The sequence below is a fragment of the Paramisgurnus dabryanus genome, chromosome 4 (assembly GCF_030506205.2).
Source record: "Paramisgurnus dabryanus chromosome 4, PD_genome_1.1, whole genome shotgun sequence".
In the NCBI taxonomy this organism is placed as follows: domain Eukaryota; kingdom Metazoa; phylum Chordata; class Actinopteri; order Cypriniformes; family Cobitidae; genus Paramisgurnus; species Paramisgurnus dabryanus.
The window spans coordinates 45,244,312-45,263,789 of NC_133340.1; the positions used below are offsets into that span (position 1 = coordinate 45,244,312).

The 19,478-nt window shown below is 39.8% G+C and overlaps 1 protein-coding gene and 1 long non-coding RNA gene across 5 annotated transcripts; one reads left to right on the forward strand and one right to left on the reverse strand.

Moving 5' to 3' along the window:
- Nucleotides 1–3,640: 3,640 nt before the first annotated feature.
- synpo2b (synaptopodin 2b) lies at nt 3,641–10,146 on the reverse strand. Of its 4 annotated transcripts, none has more exons than XM_065254805.1 (3): nt 10,015–10,146; nt 6,769–6,871; nt 3,641–6,664 (listed from the first exon to the last, which is right to left on the reverse strand). In XM_065254805.1, the coding sequence occupies exon 3, from the start codon at nt 6,585–6,587 to the stop codon at nt 4,617–4,619; it is 1,971 nt and encodes a 656-aa protein (XP_065110877.1). In that variant the 5' UTR covers nt 6,588–6,664; nt 6,769–6,871; nt 10,015–10,146; the 3' UTR covers nt 3,641–4,616. The 4 variants fall into 4 exon arrangements, with proteins under 4 accessions (XP_065110877.1, XP_065110876.1, XP_065110873.1 ...); XM_065254804.1 differs by having other exon boundaries at nt 6,759–6,871; XM_065254801.1 differs by having other exon boundaries at nt 6,756–6,871.
- Nucleotides 10,147–11,648: 1,502 nt separating this feature from the next.
- On the forward strand, nt 11,649–15,540 carry LOC141282090 (uncharacterized). Its single transcript, XR_012336660.1, has 2 exons — nt 11,649–12,463; nt 12,736–15,540. It is a non-coding gene; the product is annotated as an uncharacterized lncRNA (long non-coding RNA).
- The last annotated feature ends 3,938 nt before the right edge of the window (nt 15,541–19,478 follow it).

Sequence of the window (19,478 nt, forward strand, 5' to 3'; positions counted from 1 at the left end):
CGGTCACGACGTGACGTCGTAGTGACCGACTGAAAGGGAACGTCTCGGTTACGTATGTAACCCTCGTTCCCTGAAGGAAGGGAACGGAGACGTCACGTCCCGTCGCCACAGTTTGCTGTTCCATTGCTGTTTTTTAGGCCGGGCACTGTTGCTCGGCTTCTCAGCAATAATATAGCTAATTTGGTATTGTGCACCTGCGGCTTATATACGCACCTGGCGGGGCGGCGCCGGCATTATGCAAATACCTGCATGCCAAGTTCATTGGCGTTTTTATAGTTTCTCGAAGTAGATAGGTCACCCGCGGAGCGGTTCCCAATTCGTCGGTCACGACGTGACGTCTCCGTTCCCTTCCTTCAGGGAACGAGGGTTACATACGTAACCGAGACGTTTGTAGTGCTTAAATAATTTCTTACAGGGTAGGAAAAACACTTTGACACCTTCCCATATTATTCTGAAAATTAGAGGGGTGCGAGTGGCCTCTGACAAAAAAAATTGCCTAGGGCCTCCAAATATCTAGAACCAGCCCTGGATTTAAACATTTTTATTGCATTAGCATATTTAATATTAACAGAGATTTAACCATAACTCTCATGTTTTATTAAGTGATCTAAATATCTTCAATCCAATAATGTATGGTTCTGCTTAAATCCAAAACTATATATATTCCGTTTATATTTTATCCGCTGTATATAATACCATACCTGTTCATTCACCTTCCTTTTTCTATACTAGTGGAATGATTTTCCAAACTCTTTCTTTAGCCGCATCTCACAACATTCATAAATCATCTAAAACATTTCTCTTCCATGAGTACATGACAGGAAAATATTGAAAGCTCAAAAAAAACTTCCTAAACAGTTTGTGTTATCCTAAACAGTTGCGATTACATATCACAGTTATATATTGATAACTACACTCTAAAAAATATTGGGTTGTTTTTAACCCTGGGCTGGGTAACTATAGGACAGAACACATTTCAGGGTTAAAGTGACCCAAATAATGGGTTGTTTTAACCCAACTGTTATTTGGATCATTTTAACCCAGAAATGTGTTCTGTCCTATAGTTACCCAGCCCTGGGTTAAATATTTTTTAGAGTGTACTGTGTATATTCATAACTTATCATAGTTTCTGACTGACTCTATGTGATTGTGCATCACATCGAAATGTAAAATTCCTGGGCATAGAATTACTCTTATTGTACCCGTTGCCAGGCCCCAGATGCTTTTCAGGATGAAAAGGGAGCCCATATAAGACAGGATTTTGGGGGACTGCAGAAAAGCTGTGGGTTGTGGATTTACCAGATCTTATGGTCATCTTCTCTTGTGAACCACCAAAAGTCCCAAAGCACGCTCCTTGGTTACATTCTGCTACTGTTGCTGGTAATGATTTTCTATGAGTTGTACCTGTAAGTTTGACCCTATCCAGACCAAAGGGGCTTTGAACAACTTCTTCCCAGGAAGAGATTGGTTGTTTGGGTTGTTCCACCCATGAAAATTGCCTGGTCAGTGATTTTCGCATGGGATGGACACTTGGAGTAGATATAGGTGAAGAGGGAGGCAAAGAGGACTGTCTTTGGGAAAAAAACAAACTGCTCCTGTTAATTTCCTACAGAGAAAGAAGGACATTATAAAGACAGAAATGAGACTCACACTCTCTCTCTCTCTAGTACTAATACAAAACAGCATCAACAAGTGATGACTTTAGTTTATTACATGAAAAAAAAAACATTGTTTAAGATTTCTTTCAAGATTTTAACCCTGAGCAAAATAAAAATGATGACATGTGTTTAGACTGCCCTCATCTGGACGGTGTCAGTAAATCCCTTTAGAGACTGTTCCATTAATGAGGGGGAGATGAGGTTGGTTGGCTGGCATGAAGTTAATGTCTGGGTAAAAATCTGAAAGCTGTCCTAAAAGCTGTCATTAATTGTCCCCCCTTTTGATCCCCACTCATTGATATCATGACATTAAAGAGATAAAAAAATTTAATAACTAAAATGTTTTCCCGTTGATGTTTCTTTAAACCAGTTTTTTGTCACTGTGCCAACCAACCCCATATCCTGTGCACATATTCTCCCATGGTTGTCAGAATTGCTTGATACAACTTTTGTTGTAAATAAATAAATTTGACATTAATTACCAAAAATGTCTTTTCCACCAGTTAATAAAAAAATAGATAAAAACTGTGCAAACTAACCAACAAACAGTCTACGTCCCTCCCAAAAATGTGACACGAGTCATTTTTTTCAGTTTTACTGTTTTATGCATAAAATCATCCTACGGAGTGTAAAGAAAATTCTGTGAAAATATAACCTTGATATCTGAGTAAGGTCAAAAATTTGAAATCCATGTGAATTTAAGCCTGAAACTTTAGACTTTAGCCTACATTTTCAGTTTGGGAACTTAAAACACTGATGCATAATGCATATAACAAATTATTGTTTATTAGCTTCAAATACATACATTTTGGTGCCTTTCCCTGACAGCACTGTTGCATTTTAGCATTGTTTTAAGGACATTTTTTGTCAGCTGTGACTTTTGTGTGGTGCTATTTCAGAATTTACCTTTCTGTTTAAAGTCTATAAATTTGTAGGATCAGATTACCTAGGCTGGCAGACTTAGTATCTTAATAGGGCTTGTGCGCTGCAAAGATGACGGTGTTTAAGCTATTTTTAAATTAGCTATGTGGCAGGGTGAAATAAGCAGTGCAAAAGCAACAATGCTTAAATGAAACTGAAATGAAACTGAAATGAAGAATATATATATAGGTTAATGTAAAGAATAAAGAATAATATTATTATTTATACAAAAAATTGGTTTTCAATTTTAAGTTTATTGTAGTACATGTACACCCCCCAGTGTTAAATTAACACTCTTATGGGCAGTATCCTGGACAGGGCTTATCCATAAAATGTATGTTTGAGTCTAAATTTGAAAAAACATCTTGCACTGACATACCTTAACATATATAAGTGCTATTGTTTTATCACAGGATGCACACCATTAATGTTTTCTTTTTGTTACTGTAGCTATGTTTGTAAAATCTGCTAATATAACTAAGGCCTAGGCCTGGATTAATCTAAACCCTGTCTGGGAAACCGAGATTTAGTAATCCACACCCAGATGGGGTGGATTATGTATACACTAAATATAAACTGATTTTGTGTTGGCGTTAATGAGATAATGAAGTGATAAAGTGCAGAGGCCAAAAGTTTGTTTTTCCTTAAGATGGGCACTTGACCATTGATTTTATTGTTTTTATAACAGCCAAAAAAGCCAAAATAATATGGTTTGCTTGTTGGTGCTGATACTAGTACCATGATGTAATAATTTTCCTGTTCATATGTGTATTTGGTCATTTTTAGACTTAATTTTGCACTCTTAACCCCATAATACAGCAGTGTTTTGATGGTTTCTCTGAAAAATATATATATTTAGAAAGTAAATTTTTTATTACTCTGGAAGTGGATTATAGCAGTGTTAATTTAACACTAGAGGTTTTGCTGTGTACGTTTACTGACACACACACAACATTATTAACAAGTATTGTGAACAACAGGAAAATAGCAGTAAAAGAGCTGTGGTTTGTTTACCAGAAAAGCAAGTAGCTATTAGAAAAAAGAAGGAAGGAAGGCAGGCAGGCAGAGCTGAGGTGATATTTATTGAAGGAAAGTCCAAGAGTGCAATAGTACTGACAGAACATAAAAAGTAAGTAAGAGAAAGAAACAAGGAGTTATATGTAGCAGTGTCTGCTATGCAGTGTAAAACCCTTCACATTATACAATCTGGAAATATCTAATAACTATGAAATAAAAAAGTGCTTAATCATTTGCAAGGTAAAACATGTAAAAGTGGAGCTCTACTATGTTGACCTAAACATTTGTGGCTAAAACCCATCAAAATAATATGGTTTGCTTTGGTGCTTTAAATAACACATATTCAATTAATTTCATTGCTTGGTTAGGCAACACAATGGAATGTCAAGTTTACAGTTCAGGCTCACTTGACATAATGCGATGAATGTGTTTCACATAAATATGTTGTTTTCAGGTAGACACTTCTTATTTCTTTACACAAGAATGGGAAGAAAGTATAAGGTTTATCAATGCTTTTTCTCTATTAAAAAATAAATATGTAACATGGAAATCAATCACAATGAAATAACAATACAAATAATTAGATCGAAAAACAAAAAGTAAACTAAAGAAAATGCTTTTCTTGTCACATTGACATTATTCAAGAATTTCATTAATATTCAGCAAAATTCAGAACATGTCTGTATTTGTTCTATTGCACTTGAAAACTATGAAAGCAATGAAAACTTTCAGGCTATCCAAAAACACAAGACCTGGAAGGTCTTTCAGAGAAAAAATTACAGCAGACACTAAACTGTATATTAAAAAGATGCACATTTTAGATATTTTTGAAGGTATCTGCAGCCAGGGTATCAAAAGAAGATTACTGCATCTTTGTATTAATATTTAGGTACAATCCTGGTCAAATTACTGTATGTATATTATTCAATTGATGTATTTATAAACAGTGAAACTGTTAAAATGCATGAAGATATGTCTTATCTTGTGCAATTTTTAAAATATTTAATCATTTTTAATCAATTAATGTTGTAAAATGACTGATTTCCATTGCTTTCCTCCAGTGTATGACTTTTTGGCTGAAAACTTTGGTCTCGGAGCCAATGGCAATGCACATCGTGAAAAAAATTCATTACTATTAGGGAGAGGAGACTTCACAAACACATGAACCCCCGGGCTACTCAGAGGCAGAGAGGTTTTGGAGAGTCCTTTGTAACTGGGACCATCATTAACAGCTAGGGGTGCAGTAATGACCTGATTTGATGAAGACTGATAAGTAAAGGGGTTTGGAACACTTACCTTTACACTTGCTTTGGATGGAATTTGCTTAACGGGCTTTGAACTTTTAGCAATACTGTTTGGGGAGGATTCGAGCATTGCAGATGGCTCAAAAGAGGGACACTGGGCATGTAAAACAACGGGGGCTTGAGCAGAATTTTGCTTAATCCCGCTAGGGGAAACAGCACACAACCTGGAACTAGTTTCCGTGGCCTCTGCACTGGAGTTGTAGCTGAACAGCGAGGAATCTAGCTGGTACGGCTGATGTTTCATGACATCTAGAGTATTAAGATGCTTGGCTGGTGGTTTGGCTTTCTCCTTGATTGTTTTAGGGTGAGTTTTTTGACTAATTGCAGATGGGGGCTGTTTAACTGCTGCAAGGGGATATAAAGGGGACAAAATCGGATTGTAGGATGCTGGAGGAGGGGCACGAACATTGGATGAGTATTTCCACAAGCTTGGCATAGAATGTGGCGGCGAAGGAGATCTGGCCTTGTTAGCTTGCACAGTCTTATCATCCACAACAAATTTTTCCATTCGGGTCTGCCTTCTAGCGAACAGTTCAGCACCTTTTCCTTTGAGGTTCAGCCCTTCGCAAGCACCTGCATCAGAATACCCTTTCGGAAAAGCTGATGGACCCTTAGGTACATTACCGTACGTGCCCCTGTACTGTGGTGGGCAGGAAGAAACAGAGTTTGCTTCATTTTGTGACTTAGTCCATGACATTTTAGACTGAGAAGAACCAGCATGGAGTGATACAGGCGTAGTCTTGGTTGCTTGAAACACAGCTGGTATCTGGGTTGAAGGCAAAGTCTTTTTTGATGTGGCAACTGGCTGAGATGGCAATGAGGTCCAACTTTTTCTCATGGGCTGTGGTGGGTTTGGCTGGGCTGTTTTCTTGACCTGGGTATCCATAAAAGCTGGTCTTGAGTTTGATGCTGAAAGGGCACTGCGAGAGCCACGACCTTCTGCGGACCAGGGTGGATGAGCGGTGTTAATTACAGGTTTGGGTAGGACCGGTGGAGGGTTTCTTTGCTTGATTTTTGGAGCTTGCATGAAATTGCATGCTTCAGCACCCAGACTGAGAAAATCTTCTTCTGGAACCGAATCTATTAATTGACCTTTTGTTTGAGACTGCTGCTTTCCTTTCAAATCTGACTTGGTTACTCCTCTCCTTTTGGATTCTGGCAGGATCCCTGTCCTGATTGCAGGTATTGCTATACGTTCATCACGTGAAGCAATTATGTCCACTGTGGGTGACCAAAGTTGTGGGGTTGTGTTTACTGGAACAGGCACTTTGAAAATGTTTTCAGTTTTCCTAGTTGTTGGACTGGAGACACTTCTGACTGTTGAAAAATGCTTTTGGCCTTGAATATGTCCACCCAGGAAAGGCTTAGCGGTTCTGTTTGGAACAAGGGGTCTGGAGACATTCAAACCTTGGTATAGATCTGGATCATTCAAACCGTTTGCTGGGTGTTGCAAAATTTGTTGCTCTCGATACTGCTGTTGTTGGGTAAAATGGGCATCTGGTGGGATTTGTGTACGTTCTTCTTGTGGAGAAGGCTTTGCAATTTCTGCTTCACATTTCACAACTGCATCCACTGCTTTGCCTTTTTGTCTCATTTCCTCTTGTTCTGTGGAAAGCTCATCCATCCTTTGACGTCTCTTAGCAAACATCAAGACTCCTTTGCCTGTTGTCTGTGGAAGATGCTCCATTGTTTCAAGGTTATACTCTGCTGGTCTCTGGATTCTCTGTTGTATTAGAAGCTCAAAGCAGCACCTTGGTTCTGAGCCTAAAAAAACAACTTATTAAATTGACTCAGTATCTTAAGTCCTTACTTTTGTTGCAGTTTACAATCTGTTTTGTCTTAAATTTTCCTTTACCACCTTCCTGTACCATGTGACTTGCTTGTCCTTTGTCAGTGGTTTCTGCACGTTAGCACCCCTAGTTTTCAGATTTTTCTCCAGCAGTAAAAGTTTCTTACAGTATATCCTTAGTCCTGTGAGAGAGAATTTAGAAAAGTGAAATTTAGGGAATAGCTTGAAAAACATGAACACAATAAACAAAATATTTGCAAATTCATTCATTAATGCATGTAGAAGCAAAATAATATTATGTGGGACTATTATGTATTCAGTTTCACAGTCTAGATGAACATGCATAGGTCATCTATTCATGAATATCAGCTGACGTCACTCACACCTCAAACTTGTCTTCCACCATTTTGAATACCTGATGTGGTCGCAAAAGAAATGTTAGCTTAGCGTAGCGTAAATCCTACCAGGAAACTTGAATGTTACGTCATTCATTTCACAAGGCGCATCAATCACCCCTGATACTGAGGGTATTTAAGCCTCATACTCACCTGTCTTTGCGTTCGCAGATACTGATGCCAGCATTTACAACCCACCCTCCCTACAACCATCACCAGGTCGGTTTTGTCTATAGACAGGAACTGCAAGAATCCGTGACCCCCGCATTTTAACTATGGTCGGGGCCTACGCCAAAGAACTATACTGTGTTACATTCCAGCTTGGTTGCTAACCACTGTTAAATAAACTCGTATCAATTCTTAACCTATCTTCGAGTCTTTCTGGTAGAACTAGAAGCTATGCCTTCAATATGTTCTGAGCATCAAAATACTATTTACTAAGAAGGCTTGACACAACATGATACTTTGCTCAAAGAATCACCTGTGTCTCTTCACATGAACTCGAGCATTTAGAACATTGTTTGTGTACACAGAGTTTACTAAAAAGAAGGTTTTGAACAACTGACTTTGGTTGTTTTGGTGTTTGCTCGCCGCCATCTTGCCAGTCAAGATATATCGATGCGACGTAAGGAGGGAGGAGGGTAAAGATGGATGGCTTCTAAAGCATAGTTCCATATAAATGCAGGGTTAATTTGTTGTTTTATCGCAAGTGAAAAACAAACTTGACCTTCTAGTTGAAAAAGAAGCCTTTTGTGAGATTCATTTATTCGCATTCAGAAATCGATTCTTAATGTCTGGCAGAGACACCGAGCGGACACCATAACAGCCAGTCATTTGTTCAAAAACTTTCTTTTTAGTAAACTCTGTGTACACAAACAATGTTCTCAATGCTCGCGTTCATTTGTAGAGATCCACGTGATACTTCTAGCAAAGTTTCATGTTGTGTTGTGCCTTTTTAGTGTTGTAAAAATAGTGGTAGTGCGGTAGCAGCGGACAGCGGCTGGAATAACGCATCAGGGATCGTGTCGGCATCACACCCTAACCAAGATATTTTTTAAAGAACAGGGCTCCAGACTGCTCCCAAATGGTGGCATTTTGCCCCTAAAATTTGAGAGTGTGCCACTGAATTTTACATCTAGTCGCACATGTGCAACCAGTAAATTTGACCTTTTTTTCCCAAAAGTGCAAAATAAAATGTGACACTGAATTTGAAACAGCACATTATAATTTCTGCATCTGTCATCAAGTATTTATTAGTAATACAGTGGACATTAGTAGAAATGTGAATATTTGGTTAGCATGTTGATTTACGGTGTGTGCCCCTAAATTTTCTGGTTGCGCCCCTAAAATTTTCAGTTGGGGGCCACTGTGCTCCAAGTGAAAAAAGTTAGTCTGGAGCCCTGAAGTAGCGTTTCTTTTCATGACAGTCGAGGTGCGAAATGTTGTCTTTCGTAGCCATTTCCCGTATCCGTAAGAATTATAGACAGTAAAAGATAACAAAGCCTGGTAAGCCTGGTCAAGATGGCTGCAGACAACTGGAATGACGTAAAAGGTCACATGACTGATATTCATCAATAGCAATTATCACTGGTAATAATTCCCCTCTTAAATAGTGTTTTTTATTAACAAGCTTTGATAGGTAAATTTGATATTGTATAATATATAACTAATTCTAAAATTGTAATTCAAGAATTAATGCGGTTTATGTATCATTCTTTTAAGAAGAGCACTTATATAATTTGTCAGTATAAAGTCTATAAAACAAGCCTCAGCTCAGAGCTTTGTTAAACAACTGCTATTGGATAAAACTTAAAAATAAGACTGTACCCATCTTTAGGTTAATTCACTATTCAGATACATTAACATTGTAGCCAAATTTAAAACTATCTAACAGCTGATTCAACACAATATATCAAAATACAGTTGTTTTTCTTAATACCTCACTTACATGTATAGATGTTCTGGAGAAAACGAGCATAAACTTACACTTAAATCCAGACAATCTATAGTTCTATCTTCACAACATTTTGTTATGCTTACCCATATCTATTAGGTAACTAGTCCAAAGGACCCTGACTCACCAAAAGCTTTTTAAGGTGAACAAACATTGCAAGAGGTCATAAAACCCCTTGGCTAAAGTGGGTATCTATGCAGACTGTCAGAGCTAACTTTGTGGTGGGCTGACAAGACTGTAAAGCAAAAAAGTATTAGAGCGAGAGCGAGAGAGCGAGAGAGCGAGAGAGAGAGAGAGAGAGAGAGAGAATATTATGCCTTTGGATCATATGACAAATCTCTACTGACAGATGCTGGTGTCTGTCAAAGCAGTGGCGTGGGGACCACTGCTGTGACACACTGTTATATATGTAGCTCTTAAATGCTGGTCTAGTATAACGTTGCTCACCCATCCCTAACTACCAGTACTAATGACCAATTTAAGGGAAAAAACGGACATAGCAGATACAATATAGTCACTTTCTGTTGTCACCTCTAATGGCTTAATAGCAGATTACAGACCAGCCAACAGCTAGCAACAAAACATGTAATGTGTCATAATCACAAAATACAAGAAATTGTCTAGTAAACCAACTGAAGGCCAGTGTGTAAACCCCATCCCAGACTTGGTAGGTTATTTTGGTCAAGGCACTCTAACTTGCAAGACATGCATATGCAAACAAGTATCATATACATCATATGCAAGATCATATGTATTCAATTTAAATATACAGTATGTACATATGCAATATTTAAAATGTCTTGAAATAGGTATTGCTATCTATTTTTCAATTTCTCTCATCAGAAGTGAGTTAAAACATGGAACATCATTTAACCCTTGAATAACAGCCTACATTTTAGAGGAGATGAAAAGGGAAAACATAGAGAATTACGGACTAAAGACAACCATTGAAGAACAGAATTGGATTAGGTCTTACGTGCATGTCTTGCTTGGTGCCTGCTTCATCTGGTGAGTTCCGTTAAGGAGGGTAGGCAGCACTCCACCACTCTGCCTGCTCAGCACCCTGGACTTGAATTCCACTTGACACTCAAGAGGTCCAATATCTTTCCCTCCTCTGCCTCCTCCTTATCTTCTTCTCTCCTCCTCTAAGTTCAAGCAATCCTTGCATAAAATTCTTTTTGGATTGTGGCGATGTAACAACAGAGAAAATCAAACTATAGACTCAAAGTAGCAAAAGCCCTTTAGTATTTTTGTCTCCATGGCTTTGTTCACACTGCAGGGGAAATCAGACTTGGTCTTTTATTTTATTTTCAGTCTGTTTTTCTGTTCAAACTGCAGACTTTTGCCTGCATTAAAATTCTCTGGTGCAAAATATGTTTTAAATATATGTTAAAAATATATTTTGTAGAGAGTAAAGCTTCATTTTGAATTTAAAAAATATTTCTAATTTTACAACCCATAAGGCAAAAAATATATTTTTCTGGCCAATATATAAACATTTCTATAAAATGTATAAAGTATATAATATAAATATAAAATTATAAGTATATTTTTCCAGTTAAAATTTGGTAACGCTTTAGATTACAGCCCGGAAAGTACTACGTAAGTATAGCGAATTTACAGCGTATGTTTCTGTAATTATAGTTTACTTATGAAGTACGTACGTGTAATTATAAGGGAACAATTTATAATATTTGGGGAATAAAGGGGTAACAACCAGGAAAAATACAAATAATATATGCAGTGAAGTACTGCGTAAGTACAGCGAATTTACAGCGTATGTTTCTGTAATTATAGTATACTTATGAAGTACGTATGTGTAATTACAAGGGAACAATTTATAATATTTGGGGAACAAAGGGGTAACAACCAGGAAAAATACAAATAATATATGCAGTAAGTATTTTAGATTACTAAACAAAACTTAAAATTCAGTTAATGTGTTTATGCTATTTATTAGTACGATACAATTTATTTAGAATTTTCAATAAAGGTTACTTACCTTAAGAAAGAAAAAGAGAACAGGAATTTGTTGGGTCATCAAGCAAAATTAAAAATAGGCAAGGCAACTTTGGTGAAAACAAAGCAAGCAAAACTAGAACTACACTCTTAGAACAAATGTGTTAAAAACAACACATTAGTGTTGATTCTGGGACGACACACTAAATGCGTTGTCCCAAAATCCACCCATCTCTGTGTTATTATGGAAACAACAAATTTTGTGTTATATTTTAACACAACTTGTGTTATATTTTAACACAAAATCAACACAAAATGATATATAATGTGTTAAAATTAAACATAATGTGTTAAAAACTTAACACACAAAGATGTGAAAAAAATTAACACATCCTTTCTAAGAGTGTATTTTCTGTAGTTACTGTTTTGTGTTGTTACAGTCTAAGTCAAAATGTTTTACCCCCTTGTTTCACGTAGTTACAGAGTAAGTACAGAATCTGCGGGCTGTAAATTAAAGTGGCACTTGTTACCCCCTTGTTTCACGTAGTTACAGAGTAAATGTCACAAGGTGACTATCTTTTGGGCGGAACCAAAAGTCGGGAAATTTTGGTTCCGCCCGGATGTTTCCGCCCAGACCGGAGAACGGAAACACCGGACATCCGGCAGCTTCGCGAAGGCTGTAATCAGCCGATTGAGCACAGCTGTGCCTAGTTAAAAAGATCGCCGGGCAATTGGACAACTGGAGTACATGAAGGAGTATTTAAAGCACAGTTAAATCACAGTTCGAGAGTTCGGGCACGAGAGGGGGATTGACACGGGGAAAGCTCCTCTGCTAATGCAGAAAAAGAACTACGTACCTTTTGAAGAGCCCGCAGGCTCTGTTGATCCGGGCTGCGCTTGGAGCGCGCGGAAAGAAGACAGGAGCTGCCTGGGGTGAAAGAAAGGCGATACGTGGGTGGAGAAAGGGAGCACCCCGAAGAGAGCATTGTGCTGACAGGGCTTAGTGTGTGCTGAGAAACGGAGCTGTGCTCATTGTTGGACGTGGTGGCTGTCTGTGTTTCTCTCTCTCTCTCTCTCTCGTTGTAGTCGTTATTGTGGACCTGCTGGAGTAAACAGGAAAATCCTATGGGTAAAAAGGAACTTTGTTCTAACCAATACTGAAGGAGTAAAGCAGGAAGAAAATTGACCTTCTGGTACAACGTAAACAAAGGCTATTCGCCGTGAGTATACCCTTTTGGTGTGGAGTAACTTACAAAAATTAATTTGTGTAACCATTGGAAACCTCCAGGAGAAGGAGGGCGGCCCTACCCCTACAATAGTGTGGTGGGCGAGCCGTTAGAAGTACAAATTCAAACAGCCACCGCAACGAGACTTTATTGTGGTCGTATTTCCCATCGCCCCTATCTCAGCCCAAGCGCAGTGGAGGACACCGGGCGCTTCCCTTGTTGTGGTGCACTTATAGTGTGGTGAGTGAGACTGTGTAATTAATCTTTGCACGTTGGAGTGGTGCTGTGTATTTGCTGTGGGTTGCTGTGTGTCTTGTAGACGAAGCCCCGCATCATCCATTTTCTTCTACTGGGCAGAGGACGGAGAGGCCAACGACCTCAGAAATTACTGTTACCATATGTAGTGTGTTGTTCGGAGTACAAAGGGACACAGACCAAGAGCTGTCCGTGACCGTGAGTAAACCATTGGAAACATTCGTGGTGTGAACTTACCTGTGTCTGTTTTGTCGCAGAGTCAGAGGCGAAAGGGTCCGCCGCCCCCGCGGTCTCTACAAAGGGGCGCCCCTGTCCAGGATTCGATCGGCCTACGGGCAGTGGAGATAGGGCAGCGCTCGACCCGGTGAGGTGGTGTGTGACCTTCGCCCCTCTGCTGACCTACGAAGGAAACCATACCTACCCAGAAAGCTGTAAACAGCAGAGCCGGTGAGAAATACTCGAAGTCTCAGTAACAGTGTCTTTGTGTCCTAGCGGCCACCTGTGGAGAGAGAGAAGAGCGAGAGTGAATAATCGAAGAACAGACCGTGAACGTGATACCTATCCAGAAAGCTGTAAACAGCAGAGCCGGTGAGAAATACTCGAAGTCTCAGTAACAGTGTCTTTGTGTCCTAGCGGCCACCTGTGGAGAGAGAGAAGAACGAGAGTGAATAATTGGAGAGCAGACTGTGAACGTGATACCTACCCAGAGAGCTGTAAGCAGCAGAGCCGGTGAGAAATACTCGAAGTCCAAGTAACAGTGTCTTTGTGTCTTAGTGGCCGCCTGTGGAGAGAAAGGAAAACGAGAATGAACATGAGGAGAATGGGCCGTGTGAAGATACAGTGGTGGTGGAGGAGAGCCTAGAGTGGCCATTATTTTAAGTTCCCCTTTTCCCCTTCCCTATTTAATATTTTTAAGTAATTTAATAAAGGATATTTTAATTTTATGCTTACCTTGTGTGTCTGGTCATTGGGGTGGCTTTGGGAATCTCCTCGAGGTGGAGAAAGGGGCGTGACCTTATTTACATCTGGGTCCACCCCTACCTGTGACAGATTTGGCGTAGTCGGCAGTCCACCTCGGGTTGAGACCAAGGTCCCCCAATGGCCTACCACATTTTTTTTAAGATCAGCTCCCATCACCGCTCTATCAGTCCCCAAACAACGCGTTCTCGGGACGAGAACGGATTGGCGGGGGAGGATGTCACAAGGTGACTATCTTTTGGGCGGAACCAAAAGTCGGGAAATTTTGGTTCCGCCCGGATGTTTCCGCCCAGACCGGAGAACGGAAACACCGGACATCCGGCAGCTTCGCGAAGGCTGTAATCAGCCGATTGAGCACAGCTGTGCCTAGTTAAAAAGATCGCCGGGCAATTGGACAACTGGAGTACATGAAGGAGTATTTAAAGCACAGTTAAATCACAGTTCGAGAGTTCGGGCACGAGAGGGGGATTGACACGGGGAAAGCTCCTCTGCTAATGCAGAAAAAGAACTACGTACCTTTTGAAGAGCCCGCAGGCTCTGTTGATCCGGGCTGCGCTTGGAGCGCGCGGAAAGAAGACAGGAGCTGCCTGGGGTGAAAGAAAGGCGATACGTGGGTGGAGAAAGGGAGCACCCCGAAGAGAGCATTGTGCTGACAGGGCTTAGTGTGTGCTGAGAAACGGAGCTGTGCTCATTGTTGGACGTGGTGGCTGTCTGTGTTTCTCTCTCTCTCTCTCTCTCGTTGTAGTCGTTATTGTGGACCTGCTGGAGTAAACAGGAAAATCCTATGGGTAAAAAGGAACTTTGTTCTAACCAATACTGAAGGAGTAAAGCAGGAAGAAAATTGACCTTCTGGTACAACGTAAACAAAGGCTATTCGCCGTGAGTATACCCTTTTGGTGTGGAGTAACTTACAAAAATTAATTTGTGTAACCATTGGAAACCTCCAGGAGAAGGAGGGCGGCCCTACCCCTACAATAGTGTGGTGGGCGAGCCGTTAGAAGTACAAATTCAAACAGCCACCGCAACGAGACTTTATTGTGGTCGTATTTCCCATCGCCCCTATCTCAGCCCAAGCGCAGTGGAGGACACCGGGCGCTTCCCTTGTTGTGGTGCACTTATAGTGTGGTGAGTGAGACTGTGTAATTAATCTTTGCACGTTGGAGTGGTGCTGTGTATTTGCTGTGGGTTGCTGTGTGTCTTGTAGACGAAGCCCCGCATCATCCATTTTCTTCTACTGGGCAGAGGACGGAGAGGCCAACGACCTCAGAAATTACTGTTACCATATGTAGTGTGTTGTTCGGAGTACGAAGGGACACAGACCAAGAGCTGTCCGTGACCGTGAGTAAACCATTGGAAACATTCGTGGTGTGAACTTACCTGTGTCTGTTTTGTCGCAGAGTCAGAGGCGAAAGGGTCCGCCGCCCCCGCGGTCTCTACAAAGGGGCGCCCCTGTCCAGGATTCGATCGGCCTACGGGCAGTGGAGATAGGGCAGCGCTCGACCCGGTGAGGTGGTGTGTGACCTTCGCCCCTCTGCTGACCTACGAAGGAAACCATACCTACCCAGAAAGCTGTAAACAGCAGAGCCGGTGAGAAATACTCGAAGTCTCAGTAACAGTGTCTTTGTGTCCTAGCGGCCACCTGTGGAGAGAGAGAAGAGCGAGAGTGAATAATCGAAGAACAGACCGTGAACGTGATACCTATCCAGAAAGCTGTAAACAGCAGAGCCGGTGAGAAATACTCGAAGTCTCAGTAACAGTGTCTTTGTGTCCTAGCGGCCACCTGTGGAGAGAGAGAAGAACGAGAGTGAATAATTGGAGAGCAGACTGTGAACGTGATACCTACCCAGAGAGCTGTAAGCAGCAGAGCCGGTGAGAAATACTCGAAGTCCAAGTAACAGTGTCTTTGTGTCTTAGTGGCCGCCTGTGGAGAGAAAGGAAAACGAGAATGAACATGAGGAGAATGGGCCGTGTGAAGATACAGTGGTGGTGGAGGAGAGCCTAGAGTGGCCATTATTTTAAGTTCCCCTTTTCCCCTTCCCTATTTAATATTTTTAAGTAATTTAATAAAGGATATTTTAATTTTATGCTTACCTTGTGTGTCTGGTCATTGGGGTGGCTTTGGGAATCTCCTCGAGGTGGAGAAAGGGGCGTGACCTTATTTACATCTGGGTCCACCCCTACCTGTGACATAAATACAACATCTGCGGGCTGTAAATTAAAGTGGCACTTGTTACCCCCTTGTTTCACGTAGTTAAAGAGTAAATACAACATCTGCGGGCTGTAAATTAAAGTGGCACTTGTTACCCCTTTGTTCCAAAAATATTATTAATTGTTCCCTTAAAATTGCATGTATGTACTGTATAAGTACACTATAATTTCAGAAATGTATGCTATAAATTCGCTGTACTTACGCAGTACTTTACTGCATATATTATTTGTATTTTTCCTGGTTGTTACCCCTTTATTCCCCAAATATTATAAATTGTTCCCTTATAATTACACGTACGTACTTCATAAGTAAACTATAATTACAGAAACATACGCTGTAAATTCGCTGTACTTACCCAGTACTTTCCGGGCTGTAATCTAAAGCGTTACCTAAAATTTATTTAATTTTAACATTTTCAAATTGATATCTTTACAGGTTTTACAAAGTTTTTCTTCCAATGCAAAGTGAATATAAATGCTTTAAAATATATGTATTTTGAAAATATATTTCAAAATATAAAAAATATATATTGGTGAAAAATACATTTTTGTAATTATTAGGAACACCATACTAATACTGTGTTTGACCCCCTTTCGCCTTTAGACTTGCCTTAATTCTACGTTGCATAGATTCAACAAGGTGCTGAAAGCATTCTTTAGAAATGTTGGCCCATATTGATAGGATAGCATCTTGCAGTTGATGGAGATTTGTTGGATGCACATCCAGGGCACGAAGCTCCCGTTCCACCACATCCCAAAGATGCTCTATCGGGTTGAGATCTGGTGACTGTGGGGGCTATTTTAGTACAGTGAACTCATTGTCATGTTCAAGAAACCAAATTGAAATGATTCGAGCTTTGTGACATGGTGCATTATCCGTAGCCATTAGAGGATGGGTACATGGTGGTCATAAAGGGATAGACATGGTCAGAAACAATGCTCAGGTAGGCCGTGGCATTTAAACGATGCCCAATTGGCACTAAGGGGCTTAAAGTGTGCCAAGTTCTCATTCTGTTTACGCCAAATTCTGACTTTATCATCTGAATGTGTCAACAGAAATCAAGAAACATTTTCCCAGTCTTCAACTTTCCAATTTTGGTGAGCTTGTGCAAATTGTAGCCTCTTTTTCCTATTTGTAGTGGAGATGAGTGGTACCCGGTGGGGTCTTCTGCTGTTGTAGCCCATCCGCCTCAAGGTTGTGCGTGTTGTGGCTTCACAAATTCTTTGCTGCATACCTCGGTTGTTACGAGTGGTTATTTCAGTCAAAGTTGCTCTTCTATCAGCTTGAATCAGTCGGCCCATTCTCCTCTGACCTCTGGCATCAACAAGGCATTTTGGCCAACAGGACTGCCGCATACTGGATGTTGTTCCCTTTTCACACCATTCTTTGTAAACCCTAGAAATGGTTATGTGTGAAAATTCCAGTAAGTGAGCGGATTGTGAAATACTCGGACCCGCCCGTCTGGCGGCAACAACTTTGCCACGGTCAAAATTGCTTAAATCACCTTTCTTTCCCATTCTGACATTCAGTTTGGAGTTCAGGAGATTGTCTTGACGAGAACCACACCCCTAAATCCATTGAAGCAACTGCCATGTGATTGGTTGATTAGATAATTGCATTAATTAGACATATTGCATTAATCACACATATATTTTTAGAAATATGCTCTGTCTGACCAAGCACACTTGGTCACACAAAAAAACAATGCCATAGAAGAATCTTTTGGGTTTTCCAAATAATTTTTAGCCCACAGTACTCAAAAGGACAAAACCTTTCATATTTTTAGTAGTCTGTAAAACCTTTCTGCCCCACAAAGAACCTTTTGCAAAACTGAAAGGTTCTGTGGTTATTAAAGGTTCATTATGGAACCTAACAACCTGAGCTTTTTGGAAACTTTATTTTTATGACTGTACATCTGGGTTTTTGCCAAGGAACCAGAGAATTTAAGCTCAACCAAAAAAAATGGTACATAAATACAGATAACTTCCAGTACAGGAAGCACACAGAGGAAGTGGGAAACATGTGTGTTTGTGTAGCATTTATGTGTGCTTGTATCAATGTTTCAAATTACTTTTGTAGCCTATCTTGTCTTCATTACCTGATTTTCCCTGAATTCTAGCAAACAATATGCCCCAAAAAACGTTATATTTTCATGTTACACTGTAGCTATATAACTTTTGTAACATGATAGTTTGACCATTTTATTTAACTATGGAATTCACTGTTCTGTATTTAGACAATGAATGGGTATGCACATGGACATAGTCAAATAACCAAGCATTAATAAGCATTCATAACATGTCTTGGCACAAAATCTGTTCTATTCCAGACCCATAACCTCAAAGTAATGTTGGACTGCCCATAAGCACAGCATAACAATGCCCTAATATAGGCAAGTGAATCAGCTGGCTTCTGGAATCTTATGAACCGATTCGGGTATCAGTGCTTATTGAAACATTTCAGACCTTAATGTGATTCAAAAACATATATCTAAAACATTCACAGTAAAGTTTAATCTGATTGCATTATCCTACAATATTAAGAAGGTCCTAATATGTACATTTAGCTACAGATATGTATACATACATTTGGTACCAATATGTACCTTTGAGGTACTTATATTCAGAGCTGGAAATTGTAGAATTTCACTGGGGGGACTAGATGACTCTTTAAACAGGTTTAAAATAAATAATAGCATTACAATTTTTAGATTTAGGTTAAGCATGTTTTCTTGAGTCTTAGTCACACAAACTTTTAACAATACATTTGTTCTCAAGTTAAAGAAAAAAATTGTAGAGTGTGAAAATCTGGAAATCTGGGAGAATTATGCTATGAAATAAATGTTTTCTTTAATACACACTGGACACAATTATTATTAACATTGTCTTAGCACACCAAGGTGACTATAAACATGATGATGTCCAATCATAACTTCCAGTTTCACAAGAGTAAAAATGAGTAAAACACAAAGCCCAAATCCCTTCATCACAATGGGTAAAAACAATGATCTGATGTCCAGCAAAAGATTGTTTAGTTCAACAAAAGAAAGTGGTTTTGAGGAAATAGTTAAATCATAGAAACATCTATTTTCACAATAATTGCAATAATGAAGACGTTTTTATCGACTGGAGAAGTTGCAAATCTTCCAGAAAGAGGATGTGTGTCTATATAGTCTTAATGCTTAGCAAGAAGAAGAATTTGAGTGGACAACGACTCTCCAAGGATCACAGATGGAGAACTTCAGAAATCAGTTAAATCTTGGGGTCAGAAAGCTTAAAATAAAAATAAAGGATAACAGTGCCTCTATCACCACAAGTTGTTTGGGACACAGTCTAAGAAATCCTCTGATCTTATCCAAAAACAAACTCCAGCATACTCATTCGCTGTATTGGAACTTTTAACAGAACTGGGTTCTGCGGCCATATGAAACAAAACAACACAAGATGACTTGTGCACAGAGGGATTAAAACCTACTCAATGTGTAAAGATAAAAATACATCTGAATCTTTATTGTTGCGAACCTACTTTTAAACCAGAGATCCTGGGCATCTTATTCAGATACATGGTTCATGGATTATATCAAATACCAACAGATAGAAAAGTCAAAAACTGACTTGCTCTGCTAGAAGTCTTATAATGGGTCCTTGTTAAATCTTTCATCAAGATATTGGTTCAAAACAAACATCAAAATCAACAAAAAATAGGTCACTGAGCACAAAATCAAGGTTCTGCCATAGCCCTCCCAGTTCCTTGACCTTGAGTGAATTGAAGTGGAGAGAGCAGCAACCTAGGGTGTGGAGAGATTCTGTATGG